The sequence below is a fragment of the Micromys minutus genome, assembly GCF_963924665.1.
Source record: "Micromys minutus genome assembly, chromosome: 13".
NCBI classification, from domain to species: Eukaryota; Metazoa; Chordata; class Mammalia; order Rodentia; family Muridae; genus Micromys; species Micromys minutus.
In genome coordinates this window covers 24,055,344-24,074,441 of record NC_137982.1, presented here as the reverse complement: position 1 = coordinate 24,074,441, position 19,098 = coordinate 24,055,344, and the positions used below count along the sequence as shown (strand labels likewise).

General features: G+C 38.0%; 1 protein-coding gene across 1 annotated transcript in view; it reads right to left on the bottom strand.

Moving 5' to 3' along the window:
- Positions 1–19,098, bottom strand: part of MBD5 (methyl-CpG binding domain protein 5) — a 211,605-nt gene that overhangs the window by 6,172 nt on the left and 186,335 nt on the right. Inside the window, exon 13 of the mRNA XM_080927275.1 lies at positions 6,319–6,392. Within this exon, the coding sequence (XP_080783401.1) occupies positions 6,319–6,392 (74 nt within the window). The remainder of the gene's footprint in view (positions 1–6,318; positions 6,393–19,098) is intronic.

Below are 19,098 nucleotides of genomic sequence, written 5' to 3'. Positions count from 1 at the left end.
CTTCAGAGCAATCTTATATAGTATTATGACAACTGTGTGTATATAGTACTTCATAAATGTTTTAGGTGAAAGGGTGAAATCCTTTATCATTATGTAATTCAAAATATACAGATTTAACTATAAATAGCTTCTCAAGGTAAGAGGCATAATTTTTCTTATGAAGAACACAGTAACATGACAAAATTACAAAAAATGATTTAATGATATTAGTTATTGAATACCAAGTTAGAACGTTGGGAATTCTTTGTCCACCCAATGATTTAAAGCAGTATTTGTAAAAATACATGCAATTATGAGCCAGTGAAATGGTTTGGTGTGTGACATTTAATAATGGACACTCTAAACCCTAACTGATTAAGCAAGAGACAACTCATGTAATCATACTTCTAGTTATTAAAGGAGATAAATGCTACTTCTCATCTCCTTTGGCTGTATTGTTACATACTCTCTTTATCTTCACTAACCACAAAGGACAACAAAAGGCCAGGTTAAAAAAGTCTATGAATGATACTAGAAATAAGTGTGAGCTGAGAGATTATGTATTACTTTTAAGACTATGATTCATTTCTGGTACAATACAACAAATTTGGATAAAAGTGGAAAATCAAGAATTCTGTGCTCTGAAAATATAATCTATAAAGCGGTATGGAAATTCAAGACAATTAAGAAAAGCTAAGTTGAATTTACTCTTTTTTAATGTTTGGGAGTTTTATATGCATATGATTCATTTTGGTAAAATCTACAACTTTTGGTAAAATCTACAACTTCTGCTCTTTCTCCTTCTCCCCTTATCTCTTTCCCCTCCCAACTTCATGAGCTGCTGCTGCTGCTTTTTCTCCTTCTTCCCCCCCCCCTTTTAAACCTCCTTTTTTTCTAAGCCCACTGGGTTCACTTTTGAGTCCATACATGCTGCTGCCTGTATATACGTGGGCTGCATTGCTGAAGAAGATTCCACATCTCCCACAGCCGTCACAGCTCCTTATCCAGGGGCGGAATTTCATGACTCCCTCTCCTGTCCCTGCTGGAATGCTGGCTAGCCTGGTCTCTCCAGGTGCTTACTTCCTCCGGCTCTTACGTTCTTTCTGTCACTCCCCCTTCCGAGATGGTTCTCAAGCCTTAGTGGGAAAGGTGTCATACAAGTGTCTTATCTAGAACTGAACACTTATTCTTTACATAGTAATCAGTTGTGGGTGTCTAGACTCATCACCATCTACTGAAAACAGTTTCTCTGATGAGGGGCAGTTTCTAACTATGTCCATTTAGCAGAGTAATAGTAGCAGTCTCTCTTAGGGCCGGGGACCTAGCCAGCCATGAACTGTTGACCCAGTTAGTAGTGTCAGGTATAAATTATGTCTTATAGCTCAATCCTTACATCTAAAGGGGAAAAGTGGTTGCTTACTCCCTCAACCCATGCCACTACTGTGCTCGTGGGTTTGTACTGCATTCTTGTAGCTTGTTGAGCTCACAGCTGGGTAAGAGAGTTGGTTCTTTATTCTCCTAGTAGCCTACATAGCATCCTCTATATATTACTGTGAAAGCTATCCAGTGGGGATGTAGCTTCCAAGTTGTTACCAGCTTAATTTTCACATGTTCCGTGACTCCAGTGTGGTGACTTTTCTCAGTTTCAAAGTGAAAATATATCTGGCTCACTTTGATCATTTACCATTTTCCAGCTCTAGAAGACATCAGGTAACCAAAAGAATTTGTACACACTGAAGGCTTAGATCCCTTAGTTGAAAACAATAACACATCTAAAAGCTTTAGATTTTTTTTTAGTAGAGCCACTTTAAGTAAAAGCTTAACCTGAATTAAGTATGAAAATGTTACTAATTTTTATGATTATAATGTAAATGATATGACATTTTATGGATATTTAATTATCATATGGTAGTTTAAATATTAATGATTAAAATGACCATATAAAATCCTAAACATTTACTATAATAACATGTTTCAACTGGGAAAAATATTGGATAATTTATTTCTTTTACTTTCATCTATGTATGTAAGTTCTGTGTGGAAGGCTCTCTTATATTATCTATAATATATGAAAGTAGCAATTTATATACATGTTAGAAATGTTGACGTTAGGCAACTTAACTCTCTGAACACTTTCTTTTCTCAGACTTTTTCTCTTCTTAGTCTACAGCAATACTTAAATCTTTGCCTTTGTGGTTTGATTGTAAAATATTTAAATGCTGGTATGGCTGTTTGGGAAGGTTGTTTAGCCTTTGGGAAGTGGAGCCTTGCTGTAGTAAGCTGGCTACTGTGGGACAGGCCATGAGTTTTTATAACCTGGCTCCACTTCCTGTTGATTCTGTTTCCTGAATACAGATGCAATGTCACCAGCCATCTGCCACCTTACCAGCCTGTGTCCCTCTAGAACTGCAAACCAAAGTAAACCTTTCCCCTTGAGTTGCTTTTGTCAGGTATTCCTTGTCAGGGTATTTTTCCTCACAGGAATGAGAAAGTGACTATAAAATCTACCATAGCTTTGGTGAGATGGTTCAGCTGCCATTCTTATAGAGGCCCTGGTTTGAATTTCCTGTTGCTTGAAACTCTATGTAACTCTAGTTCTAGTGAATCTAACTCCCTCTTCTGACCTCCACAGGCACCAGGCACACACATGGTGCAGATATAATGCAGGCATCAGCATGTGCACCCTCCAAAACAACAATAAACAAAACAAAACAAAACCAACATCCCCACCAAAAAAAAAAAAAAAAAGAAAAAGAAACCCTAAAAACAAAACACCCACCTTTATTGTGGTTTTCACGGAAAATTTCTCAGGAAGAACAGAAAGTGAATGTCTGAGGTCTCTTTTCTCTACTACCTTATTTTGTTCCATAAATCATGAGTACTTTGTATGCCACCAAAAAACTGGAAACCAGCATTGCCCTGGCCACAATGGCCGCCAATTGCCCAACCCAACCCAATGGAGAAGAGTCACTCTTATTATATCTGTTGATTGTTTCAGTCTGTTTTCTTTCTCTTTTTGAGAAAGCTTCTCACTTTGTGGCCTGAGCTGGTCTTGAGCTTCTAGTGAACCTCCTGCCTCAATTTCTCAGAGTGCTGGATTACATGCCTAAACCACCGTGACCATCTTCAGTCTCTGCCTTCTATGGCTTTCCTCCTCTCTCTGGTTCTTCTCTTCCTAGTCATTTGTTCCATCTTTGTTTTTAATTGGATATGTTTTATTTACATGTTGAATGCTATCCTCTTTCCCAGATTCCCCTCCATGACCCCTCATCCCAGCACGTCACCCCTGCTTCTATGAGGGTGCTCCCTACTCCCCACCCCTCCCACCTCCCCACCCTGACATTCTCCTACACCGAAGCATCAAGCCTTGGCGGGACCAAGGGCATCTCCTCTCATTGGTGCCCAACAAGACCATCCTCTGCTACACGTGCAGCTGGAGCCATGGGTCTGTCCGTGTGTACTGTTTGTCCATCTTTTCCATTCTGTTAAATGTCGTGCTTTCCCAGCATTCAGTCCTTATAGCACTAATCTTCAAATTCGTCAGAGTACCTCTGTGTGAGTAACAGTTTTACATATCAAATACCATTTCAGACTTGTCAGTCAGCCACTCCACACACACAAAGTGTAGCTGTCAGTCAGTGTTTCTACCCCCTCCTCATGGTGCAACCCCAGGTCTGGGATTGCTGTCCTTTCTTTTCTAATCATCACAGTGTCTCCTAAATATTTCCTGATCACATTTCTTCCCTTCCGTTCTCATTATTGCTTGGGTTCTTATCCTTCCCCATCTCCTGGCATGAGCATCTAGATCATCTTTTTCCACAAAGACACAATTTCTTTAGATTCTTCCTCTTATACATTCAAATCAAGGCAAAAAATCTGACCACCTGCCTGTTCTAGACACTTCAAATCAAGAGACAATATGCTGGCTCCTGGTTAGACAACTGGCTCTACCTCTTGGAGTGTTGGAGTGTTCTGTCTGCTGATGCTTTTCTAAATTTAATACTGACCTTATGTAACCTACTGCCCTACACACCCCAGTGTATAAGGTTTGGATTAGATGTCATCTCTGGAAACCATTTGTTCTTTGTTTGTTTGTTTGTTTGTTGGTTTGTTATTTTATTTTTTGTTTTTGTTTTCTTCCTTCCTCTTTCTTTCTTTCTTTCTTTCTTTCTTTCTTTCTTCCTTCCTTCCTTCCTTCCTTCCTTCCTTCCTTCCTTCCTTCCTTCCTTCCTTTCTTTCTTTCTTTCTTTCTTTCTTTCTTTCTTTCTTTCTTTCTTTCTTTCTTTCTTTCTTTCTAGTCAGGGCCTCTCTAGCTAGCTCTGGCTGCCTTGGAATTCACCATGCAGAACAGCCTGGCCTTCAACTCACAGAGATCCACCTGCCTCTGCCTCCTGAGTCCTGGGACTAAAGGTGCACACCAGGATGCCCAGCTCCAGAAAGAACCCTCTTTTCTGAGATCAGTGTCACGGCTCTGAGTTTCCCATGTATACTCGCATATATTCTTTCCTTGTTATTTTCACGCTTTAATTGTGTGTTTCAAGATATGTCTGTAAGGACAATAACACTGTGGGTGGCACATTTTTTTCCTAAATTAGGAATAGATAAAATTGGGAGTAAATCAGTGAATAAAGCGATTTGGTTCAACATCATTTATCTGTTATGTAACTTTCAACTAATTAGTCAAGATATTTGGGTCTAAGTGTTCTCCTCTGCAAATGAGCTTAGTAATTACAGATTATTCTGTGATTGGGAAAATGACACAAAAGAAAACAACGGCCATATAAAATGCCAAATACTGCTCTAGTGTACACAAGGCTGGCCAGAGAAGTTAGACAGCAGTATAGTAAGACTGTGTCTTATTACTTCTGATTTGTGTTTTCTCCTTTTGCTCCAATCTGTGTGCTAAACTCTATGATTTCTTATGCTAAAGAACACTGCTTTACATGGTCCCATATCAACTCACCACAAACAGTAGACTGGCCCGAAAGAAACAATTTTAAAATTGTGTTATGTATCACCTTTCAGAAACAGCCTAACTGAAAATTTGGTGCAGGGGGAGAGATCCGGTTCATCTCAAAGCAGTGTTACCAAATACATCTTGCAAATAACCCAAGTACCTAGCATGCTTCCCTGGCAGAAGCATTTGGAGTCTTTTTCAGCAAAAGCAGGGGCACCACTGAGGATTCCACATGGACTCCCTATAAATGTGTGACATCAGTACTTCACAGCACCCCTTTCTTGTGTGTTAATTTTACTGGTCTTGTCCTATACCCAACCTTTGCAGGGGAAGTGCCATGTCTGTGGAGAGGGATCTAGAACTTTTAGGGTCTACTAGCAGCCATGTAAGTAAGGCTGGTATTTTTAAAGAAGACTTTGAGGAATGCTGGTAATCAGTAGGGCACTCATAAATTTTCAACGCTCTTGAGTTCTCTCCCCAGCATTACATAAAGTAAAATAAATGAAAAATACAATAAAATATCAAAAGAAAACCAGCAAAGATGAAGCCTTTGCCTTAAGGTGTGTGTAAGGATCATTTTACAAATGAACAAAGATTAATGTGTGAGTCTTTTTAGGAGAGATATTTACTTGTATGTGTTTATGTGCACAGTCCACCCACACTGTGGGGTACACTTAGAGATCAGAGTAGAACTCTCAGGGTTTTCTTCTTCCACTATGTGGGTTCAAGGCTTCCAGCTCCGCTCACTGGGCTCAGTAACAAGGACCACCTTGCCAGCCCTACTACTTAACACTTGGTTGCTTGAAAATGACTAAACAGGTATGCCAGTGACATGGTTTCAAATTACCCTCTGTGTACACATGTAGAGCTACATTTGTTCCTCTACCTTAATATGAAATAAGAGCAACAATTCATAAACTACCTTATCATGAAATGCTTTATAATATTACCTTCATATCTGTATATTTTATTCATCAAATAATAATCCAGAAAGACTAGATCATGGTCCAAAGTTCAATTTCATGTTAGAGTCCTAAGAGAACTTATTATGTTCCAGTTCTTAACTGTGGTGAAAGAACAGACAACGTCAATAGCATTGCCTTGGTTGGTAAGTAGGTAACACGCTAACCTGTGTGTAATTGCATGCTTCCCCCCACCCCTCAGTGTCTTACAAAGAGGTAAAGATGGAGGAAGGACAGATGGATGAAGAAGCATATCCTACATGCCATACAGACAAATTACATGGAACGAGTCTTTTACGTTTGGTGTGTCTGTTATGGTAATATGATAATAAATATCAGATAGCTTTTACTGCATGAAACAAATCATTGAGACTTCACAGTCGCTGAAGGAGAGAGAGAATGGAAGACCAAAGTGCTTACTTTCTGCTCCTTTTCCGGACTCGGCTGTAGGCTTCTAAACCTTCTGTGAGGGTCTTCAACTTCTCCGGCTCCACCTGAGTGAAGGTACGAAGACCGAAACAAATTACCCAGACCTATAATCGTTGAACACGCTTTAATTCTACAGTCTTGCTGGATGGCAAGTGTGGCACTGGGGAAAGGATCCCCCTCCCCAACCCCCAACAAATGTACAGTGTCCTTGCTCAATCGCAAGCTGATCCTGGGACTTTGTATCGAAGCATCAGTGGAAATGAAATCCACTTTGGCTTTGACACTGTCAGTGTTTTGAAAATAAAGTTGTGGGAACAAAATCTGGAGTTTAAATAACTTTCATTATACATCACCATTTAGCTCACAAATCCTGGCTCACTCTCCCAATGCCTTATGCTCTCAGAAGCTGCATCTTCACAATTCACAGGGAGGAGATAAGAGAGGTGCTCAGGGGAGGGGGTGGGCCTTAGAGATAATAGGTTGGATTTGGAATCTTAACTCCTCATTTCCTAATATGAACAAAACATTTAAGTATTCTTTTAAAAGTTTTAGATTTATTTTAGTGAGTGTTCTGCCTTGCTCATGCCTGAGGCCTATGGATATCAGAAAAGGGCATCCGAGTACCTTGAACTGGAGTTACAGATGGTTGTGAGCCACCATGTGGGTGCTGGGAACTGAACTTGGGTCCTCTAGAAGAATAAGTGATCTTAAAGGAAGAGCTAATTCTCCACTCTCAGACACATGTTTTCTATTTCAGTTTTTCCTGTGCAAAAGGCCAGTAATACCTATCTTACAGCTGTTTTGTGATCATTAGAATAAAAGGCTACATTGTACATAGCCTAGTTAAAAAGTAACGATTATGTAGAACGCATTAGGTTTCCCAGAGGCCAAAGACAAAACTAAACAAAATAAAAACCCCAAGAAGGGTCGTGGCTATTTTAAGAAGGAGGTGTTAGCACTCTGTGGGCTTGTCTCCTCTTCTGTCCTGCCCTTGCTACGAATCTGTGAAGTTGGTTTCCACCATAGAACTTGGCTACCCAGTGAAGCTGGGTTTTTACAGGCCTGGGGTAGCCACTCCGTCCCCCATTAAAAACAAAAAAACCAAAGAAAATGTACATGCAGCAAACTGCCATTTTTTTATTTTGCTATTTTTTTCTTTAAAAAAATCAAGCTACCCTTATCTGTATGCTCCTCTCTACTAAGCCACTATTATTTAAAAATTCAGAGGTTGGAAAAAACTTCATGGATAAGAAAATAAATACTTATACGTAAAGAAATTTGCTTTTGTCTTTAAAGTTTAATGACACTCATGAATGTCATTTATAAGTAATTTCTCTGTGGCCTCCTCCTCAAACACATGCACAGTAAGAATAAGAAAGCATCTTACTTTCGTGTCTGAGTGTGGACACTTCTGTCTGTTCAGTCAAGTAACACAGAGGTACTCGTTTGTGTAGTCTGTACATTGTCACAAAGAAACCAGGTTTGTTAGGGATACGTGATCCAATATGTACCAGGAAAAAGGCATCTTTGTTCCTGCCACATATCATAAGGAGATGTGTTCTACTGAATATATCCAACATCTCTAAAACATGAAGGCTTCTAGTACAGTCTCACATTTCATGGTAAAGTTCTATTTTATGTTCACATTCAAGAAAAGAACATACAAAATACTGTATGTATTACATTTATAAAGCAGTAATACAGTTACCATCTTTTTAGTTGTTGTTTTTTTTTTTTTTTTTTTTTTTTTTGAGAGCAGGGCTCATTATACAGTTGTCTCCCAAATGTCTCATGCTTACCTCCACATTTGTAAATGAACTTCCTAACACTAGAAGGGAAACCCTGCTGCAAAGAATGATCTATCCAATCTCACAGTAGACAGAAACCTCAGAAGTATGATGAGGCACAGCATTCAGGTTCACATTGAAACATACATCTCAAAGATTAGCCGGTTGGTCTTAATTTTAAAAACTGGTTAGGCCAAGATATTTTTAAAAAGATTTATTTATTGTATATATGAGTACACTGTAGCTGTCTTAAGACACACCAGAAGAAGGTATCAGATCCCATTACAGATGGTTGTGAGCTACCATGTGGTTGCTGGGATTTGAACTCAGGATCTCTGGAAGAGCAGTCAGTGCTCTTAACCACGGAGCCATCTCTCCAGCCCAGCCAAACTATTTTTTATGTTCTCAATTTATAATTTTAATTGACTAAAAGATAAGGGGCAGTAAAAACATCTAGTGTATCTTATGTACAAGGAAGTACTTTATCATTTACTATAAAAATCTTACAAATCAATTTTATTTTGCATGTGAGAGTAATGAGTTTAAACTGTATGGCCAGAATTGAATAGTTCTGACTCGAGAATATTCATTCTCTTTCCAGCATGTTAAGTTTAGCATTAATTAAAATATACTTTTATTGTTAAGAAAGCTACATTAAAAGTACATAAATATACATTAATATATATATATATCAAAATAGAAAACTAGGCTAAATTGTTTAAAATGAAAATTTGTTTATTGATATTAATGAGTCCAAATTTATTTTCAGTTAATTTTTTGTCTTATTTATATTTATCTGTGTGCATGTGTGTGCTGCTTTACACTTATATGTGCATGCATGTGCTAATGCTTAGCCCATAGTGGCCAGAGGACAACTTGCAGCAGTTAGTTCTCTTCTTCCATCATGTGGGTTCCAAGGACTGAACTCATGACCTCTGGCTTGAGAGCAAAACCCTTTATCCACTGTGCTTTATTAAATTTTTGAAAGTGCTTGGATGATTTTCCAATGGCCTTTAGTATTTTTGAATTTATTTACCTACCATAGTTTCTTGATTTAAATCTGCTTCTGAAGTTCTAAGATACAGTCACACTGAGCTACATTATTCATAGATGGTTCAGTGGCCTTGAGAGAGGAGTAATGGTAGTAGTTTCTGAAACTAAACAAAAGGAAGGTACATACCACTGTGCATTTCTATGATAAAACTATAATTATCCCTAGGAAAATTATTTATTATGTATGTACACACACACACACACACACACACACACACAAACACTCACTCACTCACACTCACTGTGTATTGTTTCTGGGAAAATAGTGGAATATTTGAAAAAATTTTAAAAAACTTTAAAATTACTTCTAAAAATGTCATCAGAGAAAAACAAAATATATTCAAATTCTAATAAAATGTAAGTCATACTGGATGATTTAATAAGATTCTTTTAGAAATTAGTTATCATGTAAGTAAAAAACAGGGAAACCAAGTGTATAAATATAACATTAAAAGATTAAACACACAAATATCTTTTATAGAACTTACAATTAAGGAGTAAGTTATTTGAAGACATTTAATCGTTTATGTATAATTACAATTTTAGATTTTTGTATACTTACAAGTCAGGTCTTCCATAAATTATTTAATTTCTAGCTTAGTGAAAAACTGATAGATGACTGTATCATTTTATCTTTGGCAATAATTAATATATGTGGCCACTAGCAACGGCCATCGTTGCTCTTCATGCATATTTAACAAATATAAGAAGAAATTCCCATCAAATAGCCAGTGAAAATTTTTTTACAGAAATTGAAAAATAATTTAAAAAATCTGCAAAGAAGAGCAAAGAGTTTTGGGTAGCCCAAGGACTCCACAAATGAAACAAGATAAAGGCCCCAAACTCTGCTGGAGATATTCCCATCTCTGAGAACTGCAGTGAAAAACACAGCAGGTCACTAGTGTACAGTCAGACACAATGATCAATGTTCTCAACTGGAGGACCCAGAATCAATTCCAAGAACCTTTATCCATCCAAAGTTAGGCAAAGATGACCAAAACCAAACCAAACAAAACAAAACAATGCTTGGAAGAAAGCATCTTTAATGGATGGTTTGGGAAAACTGGATACCTACATGTAGAAGAGTGAAACTTTATACTTCTCTCACTCTCCACACAAATCAACTACAATGTATTAAATAAGCCAGTGTGGAAACTAAAACTCTAAAGTTCCTAGAAGCAAGAGTGGGGAGTTCAGTTTAGGATACAGGCTTAGGGAAGGACACTCTGAATAGGACTTTGGTCACCAAGGAATTGGACTTCAGTGGTTTGAATGAGTTTGACTCTTTTATTTGAATGCTTGATCCCTAGTTGGTCGAACTGTTTGAGAAAGATTAGGAGGTGTGGCCTTGTTGGAGGTGTGTCATTGCAGGTGGGAGTTGAGGTTCCAAAAGACTCTTCTGGGATCTTCTGGGCAGAACAGGAAAAGAAGGAGAGAAGAGAAGGATCATATGAAATGGAGGGTGGAGGGAGACAAGATGGCAGGAGAAGGAGATGAAGATGGAGCTGACCCACACGGACTGCAGAAGCCATAAGTAACAACAGATTTGATAGCTAGGAAGTAGAGCAGTGTAGGGTACATTTACCCAATCTAAGTGTGCAGCTTGTATTTATATCAATTAAGTTTTGTGTTCTTTGCCTGGACATTTTGGGGTTGGAGATTTTTCATTAAAAATCTGGCTGGTATATTATAAGTCCCTAGTATTTTCATTTCATGGGCCTAAAGGGAGATGAATGAGAGCTCCAGGAATTTCAAGAAAGACTGGTTCGGTCATCTTAGCAAGCAGAATCTGAGAGAGGTAGCTTGGGAGTGAGTTTTTGACTGGAGCAGCTTGGCAGCTGGCTGACAGCAGGAACCAGGGTAAGAGGGCCTCTTGGGCTTGACTGTGGGAGAGGGTAAGAGACCGCCTATGCCAGTCTATAGCTGGAGTTAGCATGGATTATTTTATAAAACTATACCTGCTACACTAAGCTTGTTTTAAAAACATGAAAACCTACTATTTTATAAGCTTAGTATATACATCTATTCATAGAAAAGCATCTAATTAGGGTTACTCTGCTAATGGGAAAATGCTCCTCCCAGAAGCCATAAATTGCCAAACAAAAAAACCTTTGCCACGTATTGGATACTTCTTTTCCAGTTGTTGGTCATGGGTGCTCTGAAGACTCCCAAAACACTATAGGTTTTTACATGGTTCTTGGTTGCCCATCAAGAACCCAGTGGTTGCTGAAGACGATACACATTTTGGTCTCAGGACATGGAGAAATTAAATTGGTACTAAACAGGAAGCTTTCTCCTTTGACTAATTTTTTTTTTGTAGTGCCAGAAGATTCTATAAAGGCTTCTGGGTGAGAAAATCATCAACAATCTTACCTAGCTGTGAATCCTGTGAGATGTGATGATGATGATGATTGTGTCAAGAATATCCATGGTAACAGTGGCATGCATGGTATGGGGGTAACCAAGCACTTCCTAATAGGGTTCAGTAACTGTTCCAAAGAAGGAATACATGCCTTGTTTTGTACAAAGAATCCAGGCCTCAGGGTGAATTTACTGCTATTATTTTGCCAAACTGACATGATTATCAAACTATCCTCTAAATTTGTATGTCTCTCTCCATTAGTCTATGAATAAATGGTGAAGTGCCATCTATACCACAGATTTCATAGTTGAGATGAGACTTTCATCTTTAAGCTTCCTATTCTATTTCTAGCATGTCTTTGGATTTGGGCTAATGAAGAAAACTATGTGTAGAATTAGAAGGTCAAGGTTTGAATTTGTTTGAACAGCCTGTGACTCGTATCTTTAACAATGCCTCATCTCTGAGCTTCAGTTCGTTCCTTTGTAAAGTGGAGATAAAGATGAACAAAGATGAACACCATGATCATTTACTAGGATCTAAAAAGAACATTAGTATAAAGGAGCCTTTCACCAAAGTATTCTTTCCCAAAAATGCTACTGATGCATGTCATATTAATTTTAGTAGAACAGGATAAAATCTTTCAACATTTTAATTGTCGTAAATTTGTATCAATTCATACTTAAAATTCCCACACAGTATATCTGAAGAATAAGGATGTTATTTAAACTTTCAAGGAGGCCTAAAGTTTAGTATATGAAGGCACAACTAGTATTTGTTGACAGAATAAAAATATAAAAAAGAAAAATATTAAATAAGTAACAGTACAGGCAATATGCAGTACTAGAGGCTGGGAAACACAGATCTGAAGTAATATACAAACATGAAGCATCCACTGGCTACTATAAAACTATTAGATAGAAGCATTGAAGATACCAGTAAATCTTAAAAATAATATCTTTAAACTGAAAACACCACAAACTTAAGAGTAATACTATTTCGGTAGTTTTTGGATAACTTAAAATAGTGATAAATAGTAACTGTTTGGTATTAAAAGTTGATTTATTTGTGACTAGAAGAATAAAAATAATTCCCCAGCGCAGACCAGATGAGAAACTTCTTCACAAATCCTGGCATTTTCAGCGAGCCAAGCAGCCCATCACCACCATCCTATCTAGTGACACTCTCAACAACTCTGGCAGCCACTTCTGTTCTACAGGGATTTAGTATTTTTAAACTACAGAATTACTAAGAAAAAGTAAATCCTCAATGTGATATCACGTACCTTATCGTGCCACCATACATAAACAGAGTAAGAGTTTGGGCAAACTTGAATTTCCAGGAAAATGTCTCACAGAAGCATGGGTTAAGAGTTGCTTGAGAATTTAGATTCCATTTGCTGCTGTCTAGAGCTCAAAGGCTCGGGGACTGCCATCTACATTAATTTCAGTTATCGGTCTGTGGAGGAATAAACCTCTGATTCTAGTTTAATCTTGCTTAAGGGAACAATAGGTCACCACAGCTAAAGTTTATAGTCTTACCTAGTTTTTCGGTCAGTTCAATATTTTTCTTGATATTCGCATCTTTGGACTGGTCTAGTTCTTCATTCTTATCTTTCAAATTTGGATTAGAGACTGAAATTTGTTGGTCTGGATTTTATCTTTCTTACTACTTCCAATATGATTCTGCTTAATTTTTAAGAAGATTCTGGTGCTAGCCGAATACTGGTTGCCTTTGTCATAACATTAGTCAAAATATAGCCCAAAGACTGGCTATGTAGAAAAAGATTCATTCCCAACAGTGGTTAGGAAGATAGAGAAGGGGAAGTGAGACTACAGATTGGCTACCATGTGTAATTAAGTACACAAAGAACATTCTTTAAATACAATGCTAAAACACTGCAGGAGGGCACAGCTCCCAGAGTGGGCTCTCAGATACAACTTAAGTTTATATCCCTGGAACATAGAGACAGCCATCTTCTGGTTATATACATACTCTCAAAAATCTTTGTGTGTGTGTGTGTGTGTGTGTGTGTGTGTGTGTGTGTGTGTGAGAGAGAGAGAGAGAGAGAGAGAGAGAGAGAGAGAGAGAGAGAGAGAAAGAGAGAGAGAGAGAGAGAGAGAGAGAATGCTGAACTAAAAAAACAGAAACCATGTTGCCCCAAAATGTGTAAGTTTTAACAGGAATTTAATTTTGAGCCCCTCTGTTGCAAGGTCTTTCTTTACAGTTCAGAATACACATGAAAGCCCAGGGAAACATTAAGAACAAAGGGGAGCACTGAAAAGAGTGAAAAATTGATTCATGAAAAATAAGAGCTTTATGCTTTGATGATTAGTGAATAGCAACTTTTTAAGGCTAGTTCACACATGATCAAAAGTGGCAGATGATACCTATTTATCCAAAATAATATTAACATATAGGTCTTACAAAGTACAAAATAAAAAACATGACACAATTAAAAATGGACTGATATATTTGAATGAAGACTTTTCAAAACAAGTATGATTAATAATTATGTTAACAATTGTTCAATATCATTAAAAAAGGAAATATGAATTCAATCCAGTTTTAGTCTCTGCCTTACTAAAGATAGAATGGCTACCCCCAAGAAATGACAACAAATACATGTAGACACAACTTGCTCAGCCCTGTTTGTTGTTATTCTATTCACAAATAACTAGGAAATCAGGTCAGTGTATAGGTCCATCAACTAAAGAATGGGTATTAAAAATGAGGTACATATGCACAATGGAATTCTATTTAGCCATAAAGAAAAAATAAACGTAAGAAACCTAAAAGTAAATGGATGAAGCTTGGATTTTTGAGTAAAAATTATGCTGTGTGAGCCCAGGAAAACAAATGTCACATGTTCTTCTCCACTGTGGATCTCCAACCTCTAAAACTGCAGGTTCACCTTGGAGTGACTGCAGAAGCCAGGAAGCTGAGAAGAAGCTTCCGGGAGAGGTGTGTATAAGGGTGGGTGAAGGCAGAGCTAAGAATATGGCAATAGAAGAAAGAATACTAAAGACAGAACAGTTAACAAGAAAGTAATGGGGGTGGGGTAGAGAAAATGACAGGGCAGAGGGTTAAGTCAACCAAGATGGAAGATGTTTAAAAAAGTTGTATTTAAGCCACCAAATGGTAACCAAACTAAAGAAAATATACTTTATACAGCAAAAGTTGGGGCTGGAGAGCTGGCTAAGTGGTTAAGGGCATTGGTTGCCCTCGTAGAGGACCCAAGTAGAATTTGAAACACCCTTGTGGTTGCTCAAAACCATTTGTAACTCCAGTTTCAGGAAATATAATGTCTTGTTTTGACTTCCATGGGTACCAGATACTCATGTGGTACAGATACAAGCATGCAGGCAAAAACACTGACTAAACATAAAATAAAACCCTAAAAACATACAAAAAGAAAGAAAAGAAGATAAAAGCAAAAAAGAATTGAGCCTTCTGCTCCTCCAGATCTAATGTGACAAGACTCAACTCCAGCCCCGTAGCAGAAAATCTGCTATGGTCTCTCTTTACTCTCTGACCCAACCTCCAATGTATCACAAAGCCCTTCTCCACCAACCTTCCTTCTTTCAATTTACCCCATAATCCCAAACTCCAACACCAGCAGGCATTCACTGGGACTCTGCCTGCCTAGTAGGCCAGGAGAATAGGTAAGCCAACTGAATGTTTTCACCATTGCCTCCTCCCTTCCAACACCAGCTGCACCCTCCCCCATCTTCTATGGATCCATAGAAGAGCTACTAATTACTCCCCTCCCCCTACTCCTCCTTATAGCTAACACTAATTAACATTGAGAAATGCAACTTGAGAACATTCACAAAACTATCACAAACTATTTTTACTTGCTTAGTATATTCCCTATGATTCTTTTACTCTCAACCTGATGAGTAAATCTCTATGTGCAGATAATAAGCAAACAGCAACTAAGATCTCTACCTCTATTCAATGATGGTGGAGTTCAATTTGATATAATTGCCTTAAATAGGGGAAACAGACTAATCATTACTGGGTCCTCTTCTGCTTCCAGAGTGTACAGGAATCTCATTCAATTCTTGAAACACTATTAAAAGTAGGTTTACTGTTTCCACTAGAGGAGACCAAGCTCTTAGGGACTGATATACACATTCAGGTCCATTTAATTTTCTGGTAGTACTATGGTAAGTTCCTATCTGAATGCCCAAAGCCCACTGCTCCTTCTGTAACACTTAACTGTCTCTCAGGTTCATTATAGGATGCTGTTACATTGTATCTTAACAAACTGTCTCAGAAACTTGGCCTTTCTTATGCATTATCAGTCTTCTGTTACCTACTACACAGTACCAAACACTAAAATGCCTTTCTAATAATTTCCTAGGATGATTGCACTCTGCTAATGTCAGCCATTGGATAATACCAGTGCTGCACCTGTACTGAAGAATGCTCCGTGTGACTGGGAGACAAAAGAGGCAAACAGTTTGGTTTTAAATACTAGTCTGTGGTTCTGTTATTATTTATTTTCCTAACTTGCATGCATCTAGAAAGCATCGTGAATGGCTGCTAAGAATGAAGATCATAAAGGGAAAAAATTAAATGTGGGAGGGGGTTGGGGAAAAAACAAATCTGGTAGGATCGGCCAGGATCTTGGATTAATTTACTTTGCTGTACATACAAATACCATCAAAGGCAAAGCCTAGGAAGGCTTAACATGACAACATGTAAGACAGCTATTTGGGTTACCATCGAGGTAAACAGCAGGAGAAAGGGCCTTGCAGTCCACAGCAGCCCAGGGGACCTAATAAGGTTTTACTGTAATACACCTAGACTGATATCAAGTGTTGGACAGTCATCAGTACACGGAAGGAACGCTATGGGTTTTACTTTTTGAAATCAGAAGCCTGCTTCTTAGCATTCAAGTCTTTATCCAACATTGCTGAGAGGTCCTGTGTAAATAAAACTCGTTATCATAATTAGTTCACTTAAATCAAAGGACAAATTTAAAACTGGTCTGTTAGGTATCTGTCTTGAATAATAGATCATGCTTTGCTGTACTCAGGTACTGAACATATTTTAATCTTTCCATGACGATAGGGGCCATTAAGACACTGCACAAAGGCCACCTGGCCTAAATCCTGACAGTCTTGTTTGAGTGTCTTTGGGTCTCACGAAAATGAGAAAAGTGAGCATCATTAAATGAGAGGAGGATGCCTTTTCTCCATTTTCTGAAATGCACACACAAAAGTAAGGGCAGCAAAATAAGTACTTTGCTTTTACATGCAAAAGTGATATTGTCTGGAAAAGGCTAGTTGTTTAAAAATGCTAAGTGGCCTAGGGCTTTCACTACTGTTGTACCTTGCTTTAAAAGTTTATTATGGTGTGTTTCCATATGAGTGTGTGTGTGTGTGTGTGTGTGTGTGTGTGTGTGTGCATGTGCACAAAGGTCAAAAGACAACATGTGGAATTCACTTCTCTCATCATGTTGCTCCTGGTGATCTAACTCAGGTGGTCAGGCTTGGCAGCAAATACTGTTCCCTGCTAAGCCATTTTGTTAGCCCTGTAACTTGCTTTTTAGTGATAGGAAAATATTTTATGTATTATCATCAATATTTCATTACATATTTTACACATCATAATGTATGCTTTAATTTATATATTTGAGTTAGTAAAAACACTTCTCATGTGTCTTGATAACAAAGTTTTAACTTGAGAAGTCAATATTCTAATGTCAATGAAGGGAGGAAATAATTTTCTCAGTACAATTTCATGTTTTATTGTAGGAAGAATCTGGTTTTTTAAAAGGACTCTTACTTTATATTCAGTAAAAATGAAAATAAATTGCTGTTTTAAATGTAGCAAAAATAGTTCTTAAAATTATCTAAAGATGAGGAGGGCTTGGGATGATTTAGCAGGTGAAATGCTTGAGTTTACATCTTCATATAAAGGCCAGGCATGTGTGGTGGCCCACAGGGACAAAGGGCTATGCAGACTAGTTGAAACAAAGAAGTCAGGGACAGTGAAGGACCCAGGGGCTGAGGAAGACATTTGACATCCACCCTGTGCCTCCAGGATCCCCACAGGCACACACACACACACACACATGCACTTGCACACACGCACACACACGTGTGTATATACCCATACATACTATGTGCCTACATACATGTGAACACATATGTACACCATACAGACTTACACAAACGAACTACATGCTTTCATCATATGAAGGTACACTATGGTATCTAGAAGAAGACTGGCAAGAACAATGTTTGGAAGAGGGTCATAATCTTTCTTTAGTTGTATATTTTTATAAAATGGCACCTGAACAGCCTTGGTTCATTTGCACAGGAACTGTAAAGCAATTTGGTGAGTCTCTCTTGGATTTGTAGCAGTTCCAGTTATAAGCAGCCCAATTTTGCTGTTTCTAATTATCTCTTGAATAAACTGTCAAAAATATTTAGGTTCATCAACTTAACAGATGCTTGGCTGGCTGCAGAGAGCATTAAGAATAAAATGTTTTATGAACTGCAGTATGGAATTAATTTTCTTATCAAAAGTAGAGACACCAGGCTCAAAGTGTATCATGACAAGCATATACTAGGCATTATGAGCAAGGGTTTGAGGACCCTCTGGCCCCACGACTAAAGACAGTCCTTTTATTGTGCTGGCAAAAAAAATGCTCTTGATTTCCTGCCATTAAATCCAAGTACCAGCTTAAATCTGAACAGAGATGAATTGCTTTGCACAATACCCTCTGTATGAGAACAGTGCATACCTGTAATAGATTCTTATTAGCTAAGAAAATGAGAAATTCTGGTTCTTCATAAGAGGGAATTGGACAGGATTTTCTCTTTCTAATCCAGTAAAAATGTTTCTATTTAAGTTATACATTCTGCATGTTTCTTGCAGCCAATTTTACCAATTATAAGAGAGGCCAGAAATCTCTATTGATTTCTTCTATCTCAGATTGTAGTTCAGGGAGACATTTTCATTTAATTTATATGGTCAGATTGTGTTAAGTAGACACAGACTATGGACATAAACATTTCCACATGTTATAAAGACCCAGAACTTCCTCTGAAAAGAATTCAGGTGTTATTGGCTGCTTTCTGTAATTGTTGTAGCTCCACCCAGACTTTGTCAATGCCCTACCTCTGGATGTCCCATGGAAGCTTGTGAAGGAGAGCTGTCTGTTGTCACACCTTGCTACCTGGGAGCAACCCTTCCTCTGCTGTATTTCCCCCACTCATTGACACTTGGCGTCCTCTATTTATGGAATAAAGGGCTACACAAATACAGAGAAGGAAGGCAGAGTTGACAAAGTTCTAGAAATGAGTTTAGGGTCAGGGGCACCCTGAGCCTAGTGGGTCTGTAAGTTGTTCATAACTCACCCCTTGGCAATATGACACTTTGGTGACTATAACCATCCCCTCTTCATTTTATGTTCCAGAAGCTTGTGAGACCTCAATGAGTCATGAAGAATCTTAAAATCAAATCCAAAGAATCCAAAGTGATGATAACAAAAAAGAATAATTGATATTTGAACAGAGATTAGCATTTGACAATGGATAAAGATTGGTATAC